The sequence below is a fragment of the Pteronotus mesoamericanus genome, unplaced genomic scaffold, assembly GCF_021234165.1.
Source record: "Pteronotus mesoamericanus isolate MK-2021 breed Mesoamerican mustached bat unplaced genomic scaffold, CSHL_Meso_final contig_20, whole genome shotgun sequence".
NCBI classification, from domain to species: domain Eukaryota; kingdom Metazoa; phylum Chordata; class Mammalia; order Chiroptera; family Mormoopidae; genus Pteronotus; species Pteronotus mesoamericanus.
In genome coordinates, this window is record NW_026555085.1 from 16,416,864 (window position 1) to 16,436,160 (window position 19,297).

The 19,297-nt window shown below is 38.5% G+C and overlaps 1 protein-coding gene across 1 annotated transcript in view; it reads left to right on the forward strand.

The window, feature by feature from the left end:
* The first annotated feature begins 13,704 nt into the window (after nucleotides 1-13,704).
* The window catches only part of CD2AP (CD2 associated protein), a 132,809-nt gene continuing 127,216 nt past the window's right edge, over nucleotides 13,705-19,297 (forward strand). The window contains exon 1 of the mRNA XM_054569470.1: nucleotides 13,705-14,338. Within this exon, the coding sequence (XP_054425445.1) occupies nucleotides 14,335-14,338 (4 nt within the window). The 5' untranslated portion in view covers nucleotides 13,705-14,334. The remainder of the gene's footprint in view (nucleotides 14,339-19,297) is intronic.

A 19,297-nucleotide genomic window follows, 5' to 3' on the forward strand; every position in this document is an offset into this window, starting at 1 on the left:
AAATGACTGTACAGACTCTGCTACTTGAAGGACCATCTCCAACTACTGACCTCAATACTACATAAATCAACTCATTTTTCTTCCCCCCCAAAATACCACTTCTTCTGGATTCCCCCATTTCTATCCCCATTTCTTTAAATAAATCCTTTTGATATTCTCTCAGGCTCAGCATTATATTTAATTGCTCCTCAAATTATTTTTATAAAAGTTTAATAGGTTTAATTTTTGTAAGACTGTCCTGTGGAACTAGAACTGTTCACGTTTTGGCATCATGCCTGTAATCTTTGCAGGTACCAACAGTGGAACTGTGGTCCTTGGCTGCGGAGTTCAGCCCAAATGTTTATCTTCATTCAAGTAATGAATAATTGAAAGTAAGTCTTTTGCGTTTATTTTAGTCCAGCAATCCTCAACCTTTTGGCACCAAGGACAAGTTTCACGGAAGACCATTTTCCACTGAGCAGAGGTGGGGGGATGGGAAGGGCGGGGAGACATGAGGCGGAGCTCAGGCAGTAAAGCCAGCCAAGCCTGGCTCACTCACCCACCGCTCACCTCCTGCTGTGTGGCCCCATTCCTGAAAGGCGCTCACCGATGCCAGTCTGCAGCCCAGCCATTGAGGACCCCTGTTTTAGTTGCCTAGTCACACTGAGAAATGGGGAACGTGAAAGTAAAGTGCAAGACAAAAGAAATATTTAAGAACAAAGATTACTTTTACCCAACAATCATGTCAAAAATAATAAAAAAATAAAACTAAATGCCAATAGTTATCAATTACTGCCTCCCCTATGTTCTTCCTCAACTAAACTGAATAGAAAACATTTATTTCACCAAGTAGTGGTGTGGTTTCCCTGGTCTATGGACCAACTGTATCAGCATCATTAGAGATCTTTTTATTTTTATTTTAGTTGGCTTCGTTTTGCCCTATACCATTTAAAAAATTATTTAGTTGTGAATAAGCAACATGTGCAAAGTACCAATTTCAATAGTTACAATAAATATAAAGTGTCCCTCCCATCTATCCTGCAATCACTCAATTCCCTTCCCTTGCTGCATCCACTATACAAGCTTCTTGTATTTCCTTCCAGAAACATATCTTGTTTGTAGTAGACATCTTGGTTAGTTTAATATCCATTCTCAGCCTCCTGCTGGCATGCCTTGCTGTGTTGCAGAGAAAAGAAAGCTTAAAATCTAACATCTTCCAGATTCCATTATAACCAGAGCTCCTGAGTAATTTCGGTTCCTCCTAATAGATATACTTGTATTACCCTTAATTTTGAAACTGAGCAGGCGAGGAGAGAGGCAGGGCAAGAGCCCTGCCAGGAGCCACATTTTGCTGGTGCGGTTCATGGCAGAGGCTGCAAGATTCAGCAGTGCAGGGCTGGATTCCCAATTTAACAGGTGCAGATTTCTAATTGCAGTGGAGCTGATAGCTTCGACAGACACTTCCAGATTCCACAGACACATACCTGATTATATGTCAGCTCTCTGGTGGCCTAGTTCTGCACTGTGTTCTTTGGAAATGACTCCTGCAAGTTTAGCTGAAGTCTAGTTAATTATCCAACCAACAGTTTTAATGCCATTGAAATAGTTTCTCTTCTTAACCAGCTAGAGTACATTATGCTCTCGGCAACTGAATTTTCATTTATAAAATGTATGTAAATACATATGCTGCAGTAGGCAGAATAATGGCCCCTCCAAAATGTCCATGTCCTTATCTTTGGCATCTATATATAGGCTACATTACATGGCCAAAGGGAATTAGATGGAATTAATGTTGCTAATCAACTGATGTTAAAATAAGGAGAGTACTTAATTATATTAATTAATTTAAAATATTTTAAGTATTTCAATTTAGAGAGGGGGAAGGGAAGGAGAAAGAGAGGGAGAGAAACATTTACGTGAGAGAAAAATATTGGTTGGTTGCTTCTCGTATGTGCTGAGACCAGGTCTGAACCCACAACCTCCAAGCATGTACTGACAGGAATCAGACCAGGGAAGTTTCTCTTTGCAGGATAATGCCCAACCAACTGAGCCACACAAGTCAGGGCTATTTACTTATTTTTTTAAATCCTCACCCGAGGACACCATTATTGATCTTAGAGAGAAAGCATGAGGGGTGGGGGCAAGAGGAGAGAGAGAAAGAGAGATCAGTTGCCTCCTGTACAAGCCCCGACTGGGGATTGAACTTGCAACATTTTGGTGTATGGGATGATGCTCCAACCAACTGAACCACCTGGCCAGGGCTCGGGAGGGTATTTTTAAATTATTCACTTGGCCCATTGTAATTACAAGGATCCTTAAAGGTGCAAGAGAAAGGCAGGAAAAAAGTCAGAAGGAAGTATGACTACTGAAGAATGATCAGAGAGATGCAAAGTTGCTGGATTTAAGGATAGAGAAAGGAGCCACTAGTCAAGCAATATGGGAGGCTTCTAGAAGCTGGAAAATGCAATGAACTATAATGAGAGTAAAAATAAATATGGAGAAAGACTTTGAGAAGAACACTGTCTTCTTTTTGTACCATAAATGTTTATCGTTTTAAATGACAATAGGAAGAAGAAAAAAGAAATGGTCTTTTTTAATTTCAATTTTTGTAGAAGTGTTGGTAATGTTGGCATTCATAGCATTAAAGAAAAGGATGTTTATGAAGTATATTATTTTTAGTCATTTATTTACAATTAAACAATTGATATTTCAAGAAAAATTCTTCTTTAGGAATTCTTTCCATTGTGTGATAACAAATTACAGGCAGGATGAAAATCCCACCATTTCATTGTTTCAAGGAGAAGAAAAACTTCAAAATCACATACAATGATATTCACGTTAAAATTATCTTCATTCAGGCATAGTAAAGACTCTGAAGAAATGAAAAAGAAAAAGAAAATAATGAGAAACAACAAACACAATTTTACCACTAATCAGACAATGAAACAAGATTTTAAAAAATACTCTGAGAAAATAATTCCATATACATTAAATCTATGAAAATATTGCCCTAGTCAATTACCACTAGAGAAGTACTGACGGAAACTTGAAAACATGGTGGCCGGCTAAAAGTAACTTGCCTACTCACTTGCTACTGTTAAAATGATCATATATTTCGCATCACAAAATTTGAATAACAATGACTACAGGAGCAACTGAGCAGGCAGGAGTACTTATAAATTATTGCTCCTGATCTATAATGCCAAACTTAAAAATCTGACTTCTAAAATTTTAAATAAAATAATAATTTTAATGAAAAATTCAGATTTATTCTTGTATGCCAGAATTTCAATCTCTGATGCTGATATCCAGCTCTGATCATGAGTTCTGATAAGAATTGATTTTAGTATTTAATCACCTGGAATTTAGTTAAAATGTGTGTTTGGTGTACTTTTCCTGCACAGGCTGGGGAACCACTTATTCACTATATTTACATGTGCCAAGTCCTGGCTAAACTGGCAGCAGAAAGATAAATATCTGCACAGAGTTACATAAGACAATTTATTAACTTGTTACCTGGCCTAAAGCTTGTTTTTGGTATTGACTCATTCTTTCTTGCAGGAGCAAGGCCCTCTTGTAAACATTTAAAACAGTTTATATTCTGAGGCTGCGTAATTAGGGTGAGGGTGGTTCTTTAGCACAATTTTACATTAAAACATTAAGAAATAGTGAAATACTAACATAGGTATAGATAGATCAGAGTCTGGAAGTTCATGAAGTATATTAGGATCCGATAAAGGTGGCATTGCAAATCCATATGAGAAATACAGATTACTGGTCTCAAACATTATGAATAGCTAGTCATTGGAGGGAAAATAAACCTGAATTTCAGTCTTACTCTGTCCACCCTAAATCAAATCCAGATATATCATTTTAAATATAAAAAGTGAAATTATAACATGACTAGAAAATTATAGTTTGTAAAAATTCAGTGAGCTATATACCTATGATAAATACTTTTGCAATTATATAGTATTTATCAATAAAAACTTTTTAAAAGTTTACATGCTAGTTTAAACTTTCTGAATGGCATAAAAGCACCATAAAAATTTTTTAAAAACAATCAAACTGGGAAAACATATTTGTAGCACTTTGGACAGACTCTATCAGGAAAAGATTTCTCTAAACATCAGAAACAGAGAAAACCCAACACAGGAATTGTTCTCACTGGCGACTGAAGATGTGAGGAGCCACAAAGAGATGGTAAGCATCTCAGAAGTTACCAATAACTGCAGGGAAAAGGGGAAGAATGCGGTGACCCCTGCGCCCAGGGGCCAGAGTCACCTAGCTGAAGCCGAAACCAGGCAGGCCTCTCTGGCAGGAGCAGAAACCATAGGGAATACATGGTGGATGAAAGATACACTGTTTAAAGTAGGAGTGGGGGGTGGGAGGTGGAGTTGGATTATCCCTTCCTCCAGGCCTCTGGATTAGTTTCCTGTTGCTTCTGTAAGAAATCACCACCAAAAAAATGACTTAAAACTATGCAAGTTCTGATGTTCGGAAGTCTGAAATGGGCCTCAGTGGGCTGAAGTCAAAATGCCAGTAGTACTGCATTTCTTTCTGGAGGGTCTAGAAGAGAAACTGTTTCCTTGGCTTTTCTAGCTTCTAGAGGCTACAAGGCTTGGGTTGTGGCCCTTTCCTTGGTTTCCAAGCCAGTAATGACTGAGAGAGTCCTTCTCAGACTGTCGTCTCCCTGTTCTGGCTCTCTCTTCCACTTTTAAGGATCCTTGTGATTACATTGGGTCCACCTGGATAAAACAGGATGGTCTTATTTTAAAGTGAGCAGATTTGCAAACATAATTCCACCTATAACCCAGTTCCCTTTTGCCATGTAATAAAGCATGTTCCCAGGTTTCAGGAATGAGGACCTGGGCATCTCTGAGGGGCTATTATTTTGCCTCCCACACATTACTGTCTTCCACCAGTACTTCTTATTTTCCAAACTCAGCTGGAAGCCAGCTGACTGTCAGAGGTGGGTGGGGAGGGTGGGGAGCAATCTACAGGGGTTACTGCCCCATGCCTACCCCTTCCCTCACAGGCAGAGTAGGGGTGGGAGGAGGGAAGGAGAAATTATTTAATTGCAAATGGATACCAGAAAAATGACTAATATCCCTAGAGCAAACAGTTCCTAGAAATTAACAGAGAATGAAAACGAACAAAAATAGAAAAATGAGCCAAGGATATGAGTTTTCGGGCTGGCAATTTTTAGTCCAAGGAATAAAAATAGTGAATCTACAAAAGTTCTCAGCCTCCTTAATATAAATTGAAACAATGAGCTATAATATTTCTCCTACCATACAGACTAAAATCAAAAGATTGTTAATACTCAATTTTGGTAACAGTCTACACCACTTACTGCTATTTATTGTGCTTCACAGATGATGCCTTTTTTCTTTATAACAAATGGAAGGCAAGACATTCCACCAGCAAAATAATTATGACTTACTTATTGTGATACTTCCTTTATTGCAGTGATCTGGAACCAAATCCACAATATCTCTGAAGTATGCCTGTAACTGGTACAACATCTTTGGATGCCTTTGATTTTGAATTCTACTTCTAGAAAAGTTTCACATGGGTAGGCAAAAATATATGTACAAAGATGGTCACTGAGGCAGTGTTTATGATTCCACAGGTTAAACAACTTGGAAATAATTCAAATGTTCATTATGGGATTGATTGGTCATGGTTCAGTAAAACAATGGGATGCATCATTTGAAGTAATGACTTGATGTGGAAGTAAATGCATTGCCGTGAAAATATATCTATTGTAGATGGAAAAGAACAGAGCAATATGTATAACATAATTATGTCAGTTACATATAAGAACATGAATAAAAATTCTTGTTAATATGAACCAAACTGTTAATAGTGGTTGTTTTGAGACACAGAATTCTTTGAGGCCTTCATGTTTCACTTTTCATGTTTCTGTATTGTTTGAATTTCATATAACAGGCATTTTTTATGTAATCAGAAGAAAAGCACAAGAATGTAGATGTGATTAATAGATAGTATGGGTTTAATAATATGGCAACTTTTTATTTACACTGGATATTTGATTTCAATTTAGCACTTCATTAAAAAATCCATCCTGAGTCAGGGTAAAAAATTCTCCCCCCAAAATGAATGAATGAATGAATGAATGAATGAATGAGTAAATAGATATTTTCTCTCAGGGCTTTTGTAGTCTGACATTTCTCTCAATGCATTTGTTTGGAGAGTTCCTCTTTCTCGGGGTTCTCCCCTCACAAATGAAACTTTCCCTATGTGCTTTCAATTCCTGTCTCTACAAAATGTCTGCCAGGAAGTTCCTTTCCCTTTAATTTGGCTTAAGTGATATTTAAGGATCCATTAATTTACACTTTCATTTGGGAAACAGATCTGTATGTGAACTTATATTAGAAATGTGAATTCCTCTAAGGTTGTTTCTCTTGGCACAGTATCATTTCCCTGGGCCTTGGAAACCTCATGGTCTTATAACAAAACTCCATTGTGTGGTGATTACATCTTTCTCTTTTGAAAATGTTTTATTTAATTGTTTAATCAGATTCTGAAACATGGAACTTATTTCCAAATCCTGGGTTTTTGTTTCTTACCTGATTTGAAGTAACATTGTGTGCACACAGGTAAGTGACTAATTTCCTAACCAGTGGGCTGTGCCTCTGTAATATGTCTTCAGCACAAACTTGTAGTGTTAAAATAGCCTGAAGTTCTTCATTTTTTTATATACTTTTTAGGGGTTCTAGGTAAGGTTTGAAGAGTAAGTTGGTGATTCCATGGTCGAAAGAGAATATGAGCATGCATAGAAACACTAGTATGTATCTGTGCTGAAAGGTGGGGCTGACGGAACCCAGGCTTCAGCTATTAGGAGTGGCTGTTCTGATGTGAACTCTAGGGTAGATAAGACTTGAAATAGCTTTCTGACTGCCAACGTTTATTTCACTATTTCCTACTACCCAATAATTCTTAGAAAAAATTATGACTTTGAAATAAATGAATGTGTTTTATCTAAATACATACTTATTCAGCTTTTTTTGAGGTGATATTTCTAAGAAAATTCAGGTATGCAAAATTTAACTTATAACTTGATACTTAATTGTTTAGGAAGGTCTGTCTTCACTGAAAAAACTAAGGGGCCTCTTAATTAAGCATGTGTCTTAGGTAATCAATCTTGGCTAATCAAGATTGGCCAATCTTAGGTAAACATCAAGAGTTTACCACAAGGTGATAAATAATTCATTTATAAGACAACATTCATAGGAGGAAGAATCTGACCTAAACAGTGAAATAATCATTCTTTGATTTGAAATCTTGAAGACAATGAGAAATAATTTTATAGTTTCTATTGTTAAATGCAGTACATAATTATTGAGAGCCTCCTATGTGTTAATGGCTAACAAAAATGCAAAGATAGGGAGGACACAGTCTTGATTTTCAAAACCATCACCATCATGACAGGAAATGAAAGTGGTATGATAATGACTATATTACAAAAGAAAATAACATCAAATGTCCTAGGAGAGGTATAAACATAGTGTTTATGAGGAAGGAGATACACATTTAAGAAAGGAGTCACGAAGGAGATGGCATGTGAAAGGTAATATAGATGATTTATATTGTGTACTTGGGGAATACAACTTCCTCCTCTAGACCACAAACTCCACAAGTGTAGGGACCACATCTCGTTTATTTGTTCTCTACACTCATCTATACTAGAACCTTCTATAGTACCTGTCACAGATTAGGTCCTCAATGAATTCTTAAAGTGGGAAAGAAATGAGACTCAAGTATCTACTCTGTGTTAGGTCTTTTCCTGGTTGATCTTTATAACCACTGAAGCATTCCTTTAGATGCTCCTCCTAACCCTGTCTCTCTTTCCCATCTTCTCCTTAAACAAAACAAAACAAAATCATGGCTCAAGGAGCAAAATGACTTGAGATCAGCTGGGACATTAGCTATAGAATTAGTCCTGTGTTCAAGCACAGGCTTTGCGACTTAATAATTATGTGATCTTAGGCATGGTAATTGTTGGTTTCAGTTTCCTGCTCTTTAAAATGGGGATGGTAATACCATGATTCATAGAATTGTAATGAGGATCACATTGCCTGAGGTTTATGAAGTGTGTAGGTCAGTGCCCAAGACTTAAAATGGTCAGATGGTGTTATCTGTTAATCATGTTGTTGTTGTTGCTAATACGAAACAAGAAATAATATTACCTACTTCACTTATTTATTTTAAGGAACACAGTGAGATTACATGCTATTAATGTGTAAAAACCTCTGTTACCTTATAATAGACTCACTAAGGTCCAAGCTATTCTGTGGAAAGATTTGTGGTGGTGAGGCAGAGTTAGGAGATCAAAGAGGCAACACGTGTAGAGTTTACTAGACTGGGCAAACTGGATTAACGATCAAAGGACAGTGTTAAAGAATTAGAAGAGATATGCTATAAGACAGAGAAAAGGGGGGGAAGGAAGAACGAAAAAAGGAGAAGGATACCGTCTAGGAAATTACAAGTGAAGAAAAGGCAGCCCAAGTATAAAGTTATGAGGGTCTAAATAAGATAGGCCTGTTGAGAGAGAAAAAAGAGGACATAGTCCATACTGAAGATGAATCAGTTGTGTAAAGTGGAAGGTAGATAGAGTATGTGGGAGGTCACTTAGAATGACTCAGTTTACCTGGTTGTAAACTGGAGGTCTTTGTGTAAGCCTCGGGAGTAAGGAGGTTGTAGTGTACTTACTGTTTTACTTGAATTCACCCTCAGGTATTTAAGCAAATGTGAGAAAAGGCAAAGCTGGATAAGGAGGTAGGGGCTGACAAGGAGGTTGAGATCTGCTTATGAGCCACATATACAATGTGGTACAGCTGTGGGAGTGGCGCGATGTGGCCCGGAAACCAGCTGAACGGAATGTGAAGTCTCAGGAATATGCACAGAGGAACGCCTTGGTTTATGAGCTGCTTTTGCTTTGGCAGGCATTTAATTCTTGGCATCAAAATAATGTCAGAGCAGGCAATTTAAAAGCTCCAGTGTCAGATGGGACATAACCCACATTGTCTTCCCTGCAGTTAAGGAAGTTACATGGATTTGCAAGAAAGTTTCTACTTCTTCAGAAACACAGAAATATAACAATTTGATGAGTGCCTTTCAGTGTCACATTAGATCGGATGTAGAGATGGTAGTGCCCAAGAGATGATTACAAATAGAATCCTCCATTGAGCATTCCCTTTGGTTACTATTTAAAAATTTTTTTTCTTCTTTGTCATTTATACAAATTCACAAGTGAAGAAAACACAGATTACTAATATTTTTGTTTTCGAAAGGGCTACTGTGTGGTAGAGTAACTTGTGATACGTAAAACTATCTTCTGAATGTTGGGCAACAGGTCATTGTATTTAATGTTTAAAATTTGAAAAGTGATCTAAATAAGAGTACTGCAAATTCATTACTAAAATGAGAATATGCCTAGTTTAGTGGTCCATGTCATGATTCTAAACGCAGACTCTCTGCAATAAGGTGAATTTTACTTATTAGTAAATAAGCATAAGTTCATAAGTTAGGCATATCTTAAACTTCTCAGCCAGAAATCACTTTCTTTAAAGGCAAAGTTTGTGTTTGCTGTGTTGCATCTCAGAATACACAGTGCCTTGTATATTATGTTAGTTTAAACTTTTTTATATTAGTGAAAAAAATGTTTATGAATTGATCAAGCGCATAGGCCCTTAGTCAATGCTTATTGAACCAAACGTTTCATATCTAATTTTTTGAGAGGTATGAATTTTTTTTCTGCGACTGTAGACATGGTTGAAAGAGCAAATCCATGACTTACTTAAAATTTTTCATTAACTACCTGTAACTTCTAGAATAACACCTCAAATCATTCCCTTAACATATGATGCCCTCTGGATTAGACTCTGCTTCCCTGAGCCTGGCCCCTCAAAATGCATCCTAGGACTTGATCGTACATCTGCCTCCTGGCTGTCTGAAGACACTTCTTTGTCCTTTTTGGGCAACTTCAATGTGCTCTCAAAGGCTCCCCATACTTACTCTTTTGAGAGCAGAGGCAGTAGTTTTCTATCTCTATGTTTATGACAGAGCAGGTGCTGATCTATAATGGGTGATCAGTAAATGTTTGTTGAGTTGAATGAATGTGTATGCAGGACTGGAAATTCTTTACATAATATTGTGTGCATCACTGAATTGCTTGATATTTGAAAAATGCAGACGTATTTGTCATTTGAGATTACTTAAAATATCTGACACTTCAACAGACTAGCTCTAATATTTTGAAAAAGTAATGCTCTTTGAAAGAGACTTGTCTCTGAGGGTCTGCAAGGCTCCATGACTTACCTATCATATATCAGCTCTATAATGACACTACCATCAGAACAAAGTGCAAATAACATTATTAAAAAGATCCTTTCGGTTAACAAAGTGGCGAGATATTTGACTGGCCTCATCATGTTAGTAATCAAATTTTTCTTAATGTGCAATAATGAAAAATGCTGAGAGTGGTTAAATGTTTGAGCACATCCCCCAGATTGGTAGAAGAGGAGCAGGATTTTGTTACAAGCTGATGGGTCACCAGTTTGTGAAAGGCGATTTTACAGCTTTAATAATCTCATGGTATAAGGATTGTGTTTGAGATTATTATTTCCTGCAATTGTCTTCTAAAGAATGCTTTTTAAAATTCAGGATATATACATTATTGCAATTTGTGCTTAAGTGTACCATAAAATAAGCCAAGACATAACAACAATAAGGAAAATTGGCCAGGAAATGTACTGTGGAACTAAGAATAAAAAAGCAAAAGAGAATTAGTTAACTATAAGAATTGAGCTAAACGAGTGTTTTAAAAATAACACAATGGAGTTATTATTTAATTAAATTTTCTTCAGAATAATCTTCCTAGTTAGAATAGTTTTTACCAGAAAGAAAGAAGGCAGACAGTTTTTTCAATATAGATATCTTCTGATAAATTTCTAAGGAAACATTAGGAAGAAATGATGGCAGTTTAGCATGATTATGTTGATCTGCAATTGTATTATTTTCACAGAGATTGTAATATTCTCTTTGATACCATATTGACACATTCAGTATTCAGCAGCTAAAAAAAAGTGAATGGTCAGGGTAGTATTTGTCCATCTGTCTGGGAATACAAAGATTGAGGGCAGATGAATAGAAACAACCTAACTCATTATAAGATAACAATAAAGGAAATAAAGACAAAAAGAAAAAATCTGGTTTTAGCTGAAAAAAACTTGATGTTAAATTTAAAATATGTGATTATCTTCTCATTATATTTTCTATCTTCCAACTAATAGTTATTGCTGAGGAAAACAAAGTTTTGAGTTGCATAAAGGGCTGCTATATAAAAATATATAAAATATAGTGCATACTTTGAAGGTCTCATTCAGGAGGTAAAACAAGATGAAAAGAACTCCATGGAGTAATTAATAACTAACATATGCTTAGTAACTGAAAGTTTGGAAAGTAGTTTTATATACCATTTTGTAAGTTTAAAAACTAAATTTCTAGATTTCATTCTTCTATTGGTGTTTCCTTTGGCTTTACCTGTGGAAGACAGGATTAATTCTAGGATTGGGATTACTTTTAGCTTTACTTCAGTTTACTTTGCCTTTCTTATGGGTCCTATTCTCTGATCCTTCCAATTCTTTCATGAGCCAATATTTCAACACCATCTCAATGGGATATTATCCTCTGAATCTGTGATTTTCCTTAATTTTCCAGCTGCTCAAGTATATGATTTATAATGGAAATAATACAGACCCTGAGAGTGCTAGGCTGGAACAGATTGTAAATGTTTTATGTTGTTGTCAGATCTTGTGACTTGACTTCTGGTTAAGAAACTATGGTTACGTTATTGATTTGTGCCCCCCTACTCCTTCACTCACTCACTAAAACCTTTAAGTGACTTTAGCTCTTCTGCTATATATATACTGAATATATATATATTCTGAAATTATACTTCCAAAGGTAACCTTATTGTCAAATCTAGTGGTCTTTTCCCCCACTTTTGTTTTCCTTAACCTCTATTCAGTTCTATTCATTGGCCTTTTGTGAAATGTCTAGGATTCTAAGACTTAGGAATTTAGTTCTCTTCTAATATACTATATTATTCTTTGTCTCCTTTCATAAATGTTCTCTTGACTCCCACTAGCCTCCTTCTTCCAAATCAGCAATTGTTTACTTTCTTATGGGTGGCTGGAGCCACAATTTGTTTAAGGCTCAGGAATATTCTTTTGGCATTTTTGCATATCCACCTCCAGTCTGTACTTCTAGGACTCCTCCAGGCTGAAATTATTGCCTTCTCGTAAGCTTTAGTTCAATTTATACCTCATTCATTAAGCATGACTTACCCATAGTAATTTATTTTCCTTTAAATTCTCAGGCATTTGACCCTCCCTACCTCATACTGTTAACAAACTGTGTTAATGTGTCACATCCTAGTTAGAATGCAAAATCTTTGAGGATAAGGGCTGTACTTCAGCTATTGTTATTTTGCGGGGTAGAGGGAGTGCGATGGTGGGGTTTGCTTGGTAGGGGACAATGAACATAATACTCAAATATTTGTTGATTGAAAAAAGCACAATATATTCTAAGGTTTCTACACAACACAGCCAACATGTACAACTTGTTAAGTTTGCATATTAAATGATTTATCTGTTCTTCTTTTTGGCTTCTGTTTGTGAACGAGAATTTGTCTTATAAAGGTACCACCTGCAACGATTTTAGATGTCATAAAGGCATTAAAAGATGGCAAAAGCAGGCCTACAGGAGATAGCAGAAACGGCTATTTACAAGGCTGCTACAATGTGGCAAACACTGGGCTTTGCATTGTACAGATTTTTTTTTTTTTCTCCAAAAGACTCAAACTGAAGTCCAGGGAGGTTAGTTGATTTATCCAAGCGTTCCACAAGACGTAAATGGCTGTGCTGAGTTTCTGAAACCTAGGTCTGCCTGGTTTCAAAGGGCAAGGCAGTTTTAGTATTGGATTGTTAGAAGTGTATGACTTTTTTTTTTTTTAAAGCTCTAGGTACAGTAGTTGGGATTCAACAAATGTTGCTATGTGGGGATTGGGTACACTTAAACGAGAGGAAAAAAGCTGGCTGAATTAATTATACTTGTGTCTAGCCCTAAGAAAGGCTGTTTGATTACAATAATCCTATGCCCTTCATACTGAGGATAGAAAAAGAAAAATGCCTGGCAATATTTCAAAACATGAATACTCCCCTCCTTACATCATGTACCAAATTATACTTCTAAAAGAGAAAAGGGATTTAAAGTTTTAAGCTGACAGAAACTAAAGTAAACCAATAATTTATTCCTGTAAAACGGAATTTATTTCGTGCTTCGTGTGTGTGTGTATGTGGGTGTGTTTAAAGAATCGCTTCTTATTCGCAAGGAACTTTACAAGGTAAACTGCTTGGGCCCGGTAGCATCTGGGCCTCCGAAGGTGGAAAGCAAGCGGGTCGCGCTCGCGCTCTCTTCTCTCTCTCTTTCGCCGCCTCTTTTCTTTTAGGTACCCCAGAGCCTGCTGTTCCGCCACACCATACTGCCGCCTTGGAAAGTGGGGCAACCCAGGCTTACTTAGCTTATCTGCAAAAATTCTTTGTGTTCATCGGAGGCGACAAACCGTACAAAAACGCCCTCCCAGCTGTAGCAAACGAGCGCGGAGGCCTAACCGCAGTTCCGGCGGCTTCCTCCTCCATCCGCTCGCCGCACCTGGACGCTGACGGCTCCCGACACCCGGCCGTGACGTCACCGCACCTGGCACAAGCCCGGGGCCGGGTGGTGAGCCTGCACACAGCGGAGCGGGAGGGACTGGAGGAGAGAGAGGGGATTCTCGCGAGATTTGCCTCGTCCCAGGCCCAGCTCCCGACACCTTCCCAGCCTCTCTCCCAGTTTCCACCTCAGCCTTTGGCGTCGCATTCTGGAACGGCAGGCGTCGAAGAAGAGGCGAGGGGCGGGTCCTTGGGCTCCGCGGACGCTCTGGGTTGGAGCCAGCGGCCTAGACGAAACAGCAGGTCTCATCCCCGTGCGGGAGCGACCCTGGGTGGGAAAGCGGCTGTCTGGGCGGGCGGAGGACGGCCTTCCCACCACCAGGGTTTCGGCGGAGGCCAGGATCGTGTAGCCGCCACCGCCTCTTTCTGAAGGGCCGTACTGACGGCACTGTCCGAGGAGCACCGCGTGCAGATGGAGGTACCTCCTCGCCCTGCCTGAGCGCTGGAGGGGCAAGAGCAAGGCGCAGGGCCCGCCTCCCGCCGCCAGAGCGGCGGCGCGAGCAGCTGGAGGAGGAGCGGCGGCGCCGGGCTTCTCCCTGCGGGGGCCCCCAGCATGGGTAAGTGACTCGGGGGGCGCTTCCCACCGTCCGGCAGACCCTCCCGCCTCGAGAAGTCGGTTCCTCTGCTCGGTCTCCGCGGGGAAGCGGCAGGGTAGGAGGGACAGCCTCTCCGCGGCAACTTAGAACCCTCCTCTCCTCCACTCTCCGTCCCGCCTTCCACCTTGCTCTCTTCGCGGAGAAATTCTTCGGAGGGCTCGCGGGGCTGCCTCTCGCGCTCCCCTCCCGCCTTTTTCCAGCTCTCGGGAAAGGTGAAGGAGTGGGGGATGGGGACGGCGGTCACCTCTCCTCTCCCAGTACTGGCTGAGCTCAGCCCCGGGCTTCCCTCTGGTCCCCAGTCCCTTCTCTCCCCAATGTGGGAGGGTGATTGAAAAATTTGACCAAGTAGCGCTTTCCACTTCTTTATCTTCTGCGAGGCATTGTATAGATTCCCTTTCAAAGAAGTTTTGTTGTTTGAAAAGGCAATCTCCCCCCTCCACCGCCCCCTCGCTAAAACTTGCAAGGGATGCCTCAAGGACAGGGAAGCTTGAGTATTTACTCCGTTTCTACCTAGGCAAGTATGCTGGCATTTAAATATTAAATCTCTGAGGACTGGGTTGGGGTTTGGTAGGATTAATGTGTTGAGCCCTTTGAGAAGCAGTTTCCTGTTGGAGTTTGACTTCCTTGCTAGAGGAGGGAAAAAGTACAAGGCCTTATATGTTATTTACTATTTCTATAAAGTTTTGTTTGGATCTAGGGAAAGCAGTATGCGGTGCAGCCTGCTTTGAAAGGGAGTTTTGTTGAGCAGTGTAACAATGCTATTGATAACAAAGTGTCGGGCTGGGCTAGGCACTATTCTCTCAATTCTTTAAAAATTAAAAGCAATTTAAAAAGGAACTGCTTTTATTTTTCTTTTAAAAATGTGTCACCTTAAAGCATAAATTTCAGTCACATAAGGCATAAGCATGTTCTTTCAAGAGTACTCTTTTGATTTTGTTTTTTGTAAAATAGGAGGATGCAATCATTTTTGCTGTTGAGGAGAGTTGGTACTGTTTCATGCCAACAAACTATTATCTGAAATTAGTAATTTATGAGACTAACAAATGATTAGAAGCAGGACAGATATAAAATACTGCTGATGTGGCACCTTCTGCCCACACATTGTTTTGTGGGAATTGCTTTAAGCATAGTGTTTTTAGACACTCGCCCTCCTCTTCTGTGTTTTTCTAATCTTTCTACTTTTATGTTCCTCCACCTCCCTCTAGCTTTCAGGTAACTTTGGTACACAAAGTGCTTCTAAACTCAGAAACAGTAAAACCTTTGGTATTTGGGACTTTCAGATGAATTCCTTTCTAATTGGTTGAGCTTACTGGATAATTGAGGGTTTATTCCTGAAGCATCAAATTATAAAACCACTTTAATCGCTTTGAATGAAGTTCATACTAAAATCAAATATGTATCTTTTTTCTGTCTTGAATGCAGAATATAATTAAACTTCTTGATGACCTAGGGTCAAAATAATTTTAGATGTATCAGGTACTGTGTGAGATGCCTTGAGTATCTGTTCATTGTATATAGGACAGTTGATCAGATTTCTTTGCATTTTGAAGTTAAAGTACTTTTCTGCTTTGCTGTTGGATGTGCTCATCACTGAGATCAGTGTTCCCCTTCACCAACTCTGTTCTCATTTATCTACAGGTGTGGAAGTCATACTCCTATTTGTAGTTCTGTATTACGGAAAAATAAAGTAGACCCTTATGTACTGTGTGAGATCCTCTTTTGAGAAAAATAAAAGAATATCAATACTTGGACATTGGAGTATCTATTTTGATTGTTCGGAGGCCTTTCCTTAGTGACCTTTTCCCTCTGTCCTGGGTAGGTGAGCTGCCAGATTATTTTGGTAAAGTGGGATGGTTGTGTACTCTCACCTTGTCTACCCAGAATGTGTTTTGAATGCTGATTCTTTGGGGCATTTGTAGTTAATTTTTGAGGGGTATTTGTCAGACATTTCCATATGAATGTATACTTCAGATTTATTGGCCATGTAATAATTCATATTAAAATCATTTAAGGGAGTTTCCTCTTATAATAGAAAACTCATTTGCTTGGTTTTGTTATCAGTCTTTATTTCTTATGATTTAAGATGACAGCTTAAAATGTTTTTAAATGGTATTTTATCTGACTTGTCACAACATGAAAAACCTTCAATTTCTTTGTTTTAAAATAATTTGTATACATATTAAAGTGATGCGTCCTACATTTAGGTGGTACAGTTAGACAGTTAAGAGCATGGGTTCTGAACTGGGACAGCTTAAGGTAAATCCCAGCTCTTTGACCTACTAGCTGTTGTGACTAAGTTACTTAACCTCTCTGTTCTAACCTCATAGGTGGTTAGGAGAGTTGAATAAACTAATACTTGTACAGTGCTTAGAATAGGGCCGAGTGCTGGTTGCTGTTATTTTCATTTTCAAATGATTTCCTTAATTCTTGTACCAACTTGAAAAAAACAATTCTCACTTTCTGATCTTGGTTAGATGCAGCATATTATCCGTAAAGGACCAGTGGGGCTTTGACTGGTGTGGCTCAGTTGGTTGGGCAGCCTACTGCAAGGTGGAAGGTTGCCAGTTTGATTCCCAGTCAGGGCATGTGCCTTGGTTGCGGTTAGTCCTCTGGTCTGGGTGCACATGCAAGAGGCAGCTGATTGATGTTTCTCTCACACATCTGTGTTTCTCTCCTTCCCTTCCTCTCTCTCTCTAAAAATAAATAAGTAAAATCCTTTTTTTAAAAAAATGAAGGACCGGTAAGATGAGAGTGTTTAGTACTAATGCAGAAATTGAATTTTATATATTGTATCATTACAAAAATAGTGTAGAAAGATACTTTCAATATTAGGAATACTGTGAGACAGTCCAGTATTGGTAGTAGGTTTAGTGGTTTAGGAAAATCTAAGTAGGATGAGTAATATTACAGCCTTATATGTATCAATATTTTATGTTAAACTAAAGCCCTGTTGTAAGTTTCTACAATCATAAAGTTTTTCACTAAGAAACTTGAGGCATTATGTGAGAAACGATTTGGGAAGAGCTTTAAAGAGATAGAAAGGCAGTACTTATTTTTCTTATTTCAAAAGTACAGATCTACCTGTTGGAGTGGAATAAGATAGAAAGCAAATGGCACAAAGTGGGGAATTTTATTTTTTAACAAGTAAGTGGATTTTAAGGACTGAATCTCTTAACTTTAGATGAGGTTATGAACTTTTTAATTTAACCTCTAAGCTCATGTGTATCACAAGCCAACGTATTTAAATTATGAGGTAGTTATGTTGTTGTTTTTTTTTTTTAAGATTTCATTTATTTATTTTTAGAAAGAGGGAAAGGGAAGGGAGAAAGAGAGGGAGAAAAACATTGACATCAATGAGTGAGAGAAGCAATTGGTTGCCTCTCGCACACCCTCAACGTGCGACCTGGCCCACAACCCAAGCATGAGCCCGGAATTGAACCAGCAATCTTTCGGCTCACAGGCAGGTACTCAATCCACTGAGCCACACCAGCCAGGGCTAATTATGAGGTAGATTTAATGGACAACAAGTATGAAGTTGGTTTAGAAATGATAAATGCACTTAACAGTATTTAATAGAGTGATTTATTTCTTTATTCTACTTTGTTGCCTTGTTTGGAGGAAATCTTGATTCATACAGATAAGTAGCAGCAAATAGAAATTGCCTGTTACTAGCTCACCTTTCAAAGAATTTACATCAGCTAAACTAGTCCAGAGCATGAAAGAGGAATATTAGGAAATTTTTGTTTCAAAGTTGGATTTTTAGCAAATCTAATGATCAGTTTTATTCCTTGATTAGTAAGCCCTTAGGATCAGATTTTTTTCTAAAGTATTTCAAACTTTAAATAGTTATAATTCCACAAAATGATATTAAGGGTTAAAATTCACATTTATAATACTTTATATTTTCCTGCAGAAACTAGACTAAAGTCTGCCATCTATCTCTCCAAATAAGAGGTTTGCAAAGTATAGTGATGTCGTATTTACTTAATAATATATGAATTTTAAAGCATTTAATATAAAAAGTTACCAAACATGAAATGCTTTTAGTTCATTTCCTATTGCCAGTCAAAAGTACCTCCAAATTTTTATTGATACATAATCCAAATTTGTGATTTTTTTCCTTCCCTTCTTAATCATATAATATCCTCTCCTATTAAATGTATTTTGTGTGATAAATGTTTAATTTTTTAATGTTTAGGAAGAAGTGGTGTCATGTCCAGGGCCTGAAGATAGGCAAAAAAAGAGCTGTAATGATTCTTGATTTGGATGAAAATAGGACAGGTGCTGATCTTTCTAGGTAAACTGGTGAAGCAAGTTGTGAGAGATCTGAAAGTTTGTGCTCAGAAAATAAACGGTGAATAAAATTAATATGTAGTTGAGATTTAGGTAAGTTGGGTAATAATCATTGAGGTTTGACTTGCTTAGTTGTAGGATTTGATATCCAGCTACTAGGCAAATTGACCTAAGGCTGGATTTACGTCTTTCTAGATGGCGGAGAGGCCGGAAGACTGGTGGAGAAATTGGGTGGGGGTTCATCCATATATGCCTATAGTCAGCCTGTCAGTATGAGGGATGTGTGTAGCCAAAGGCAGTGCGTGGACAGATAGGTGGAGCAGGCCACTGTGGTGTTTGTGGAGTGGGATGGTGGTTGGTAGCAGGCAGTAGGCAGCAGTTTGGATTGGCATCTTGTGGGTAAGGGAAGTGGGGTTTGGCTGTAGTCCTTGAAGACCTAGCCACGGGAAGGGAAACCGGACAGGGGCCAAGTTTCTTATGAGAGATACGAGGTGGATATTTGTTTCCAGGATGAGCTTGGTTATTGAAATTGTTTAAGATGAGCCAAGCAGTAAAACTGACAAGATGATGGGCTCCTAAGCTGTTGGGGTGTCCAGCCTTTTGGTGTGTCTGTGCCATCCTGGAAGA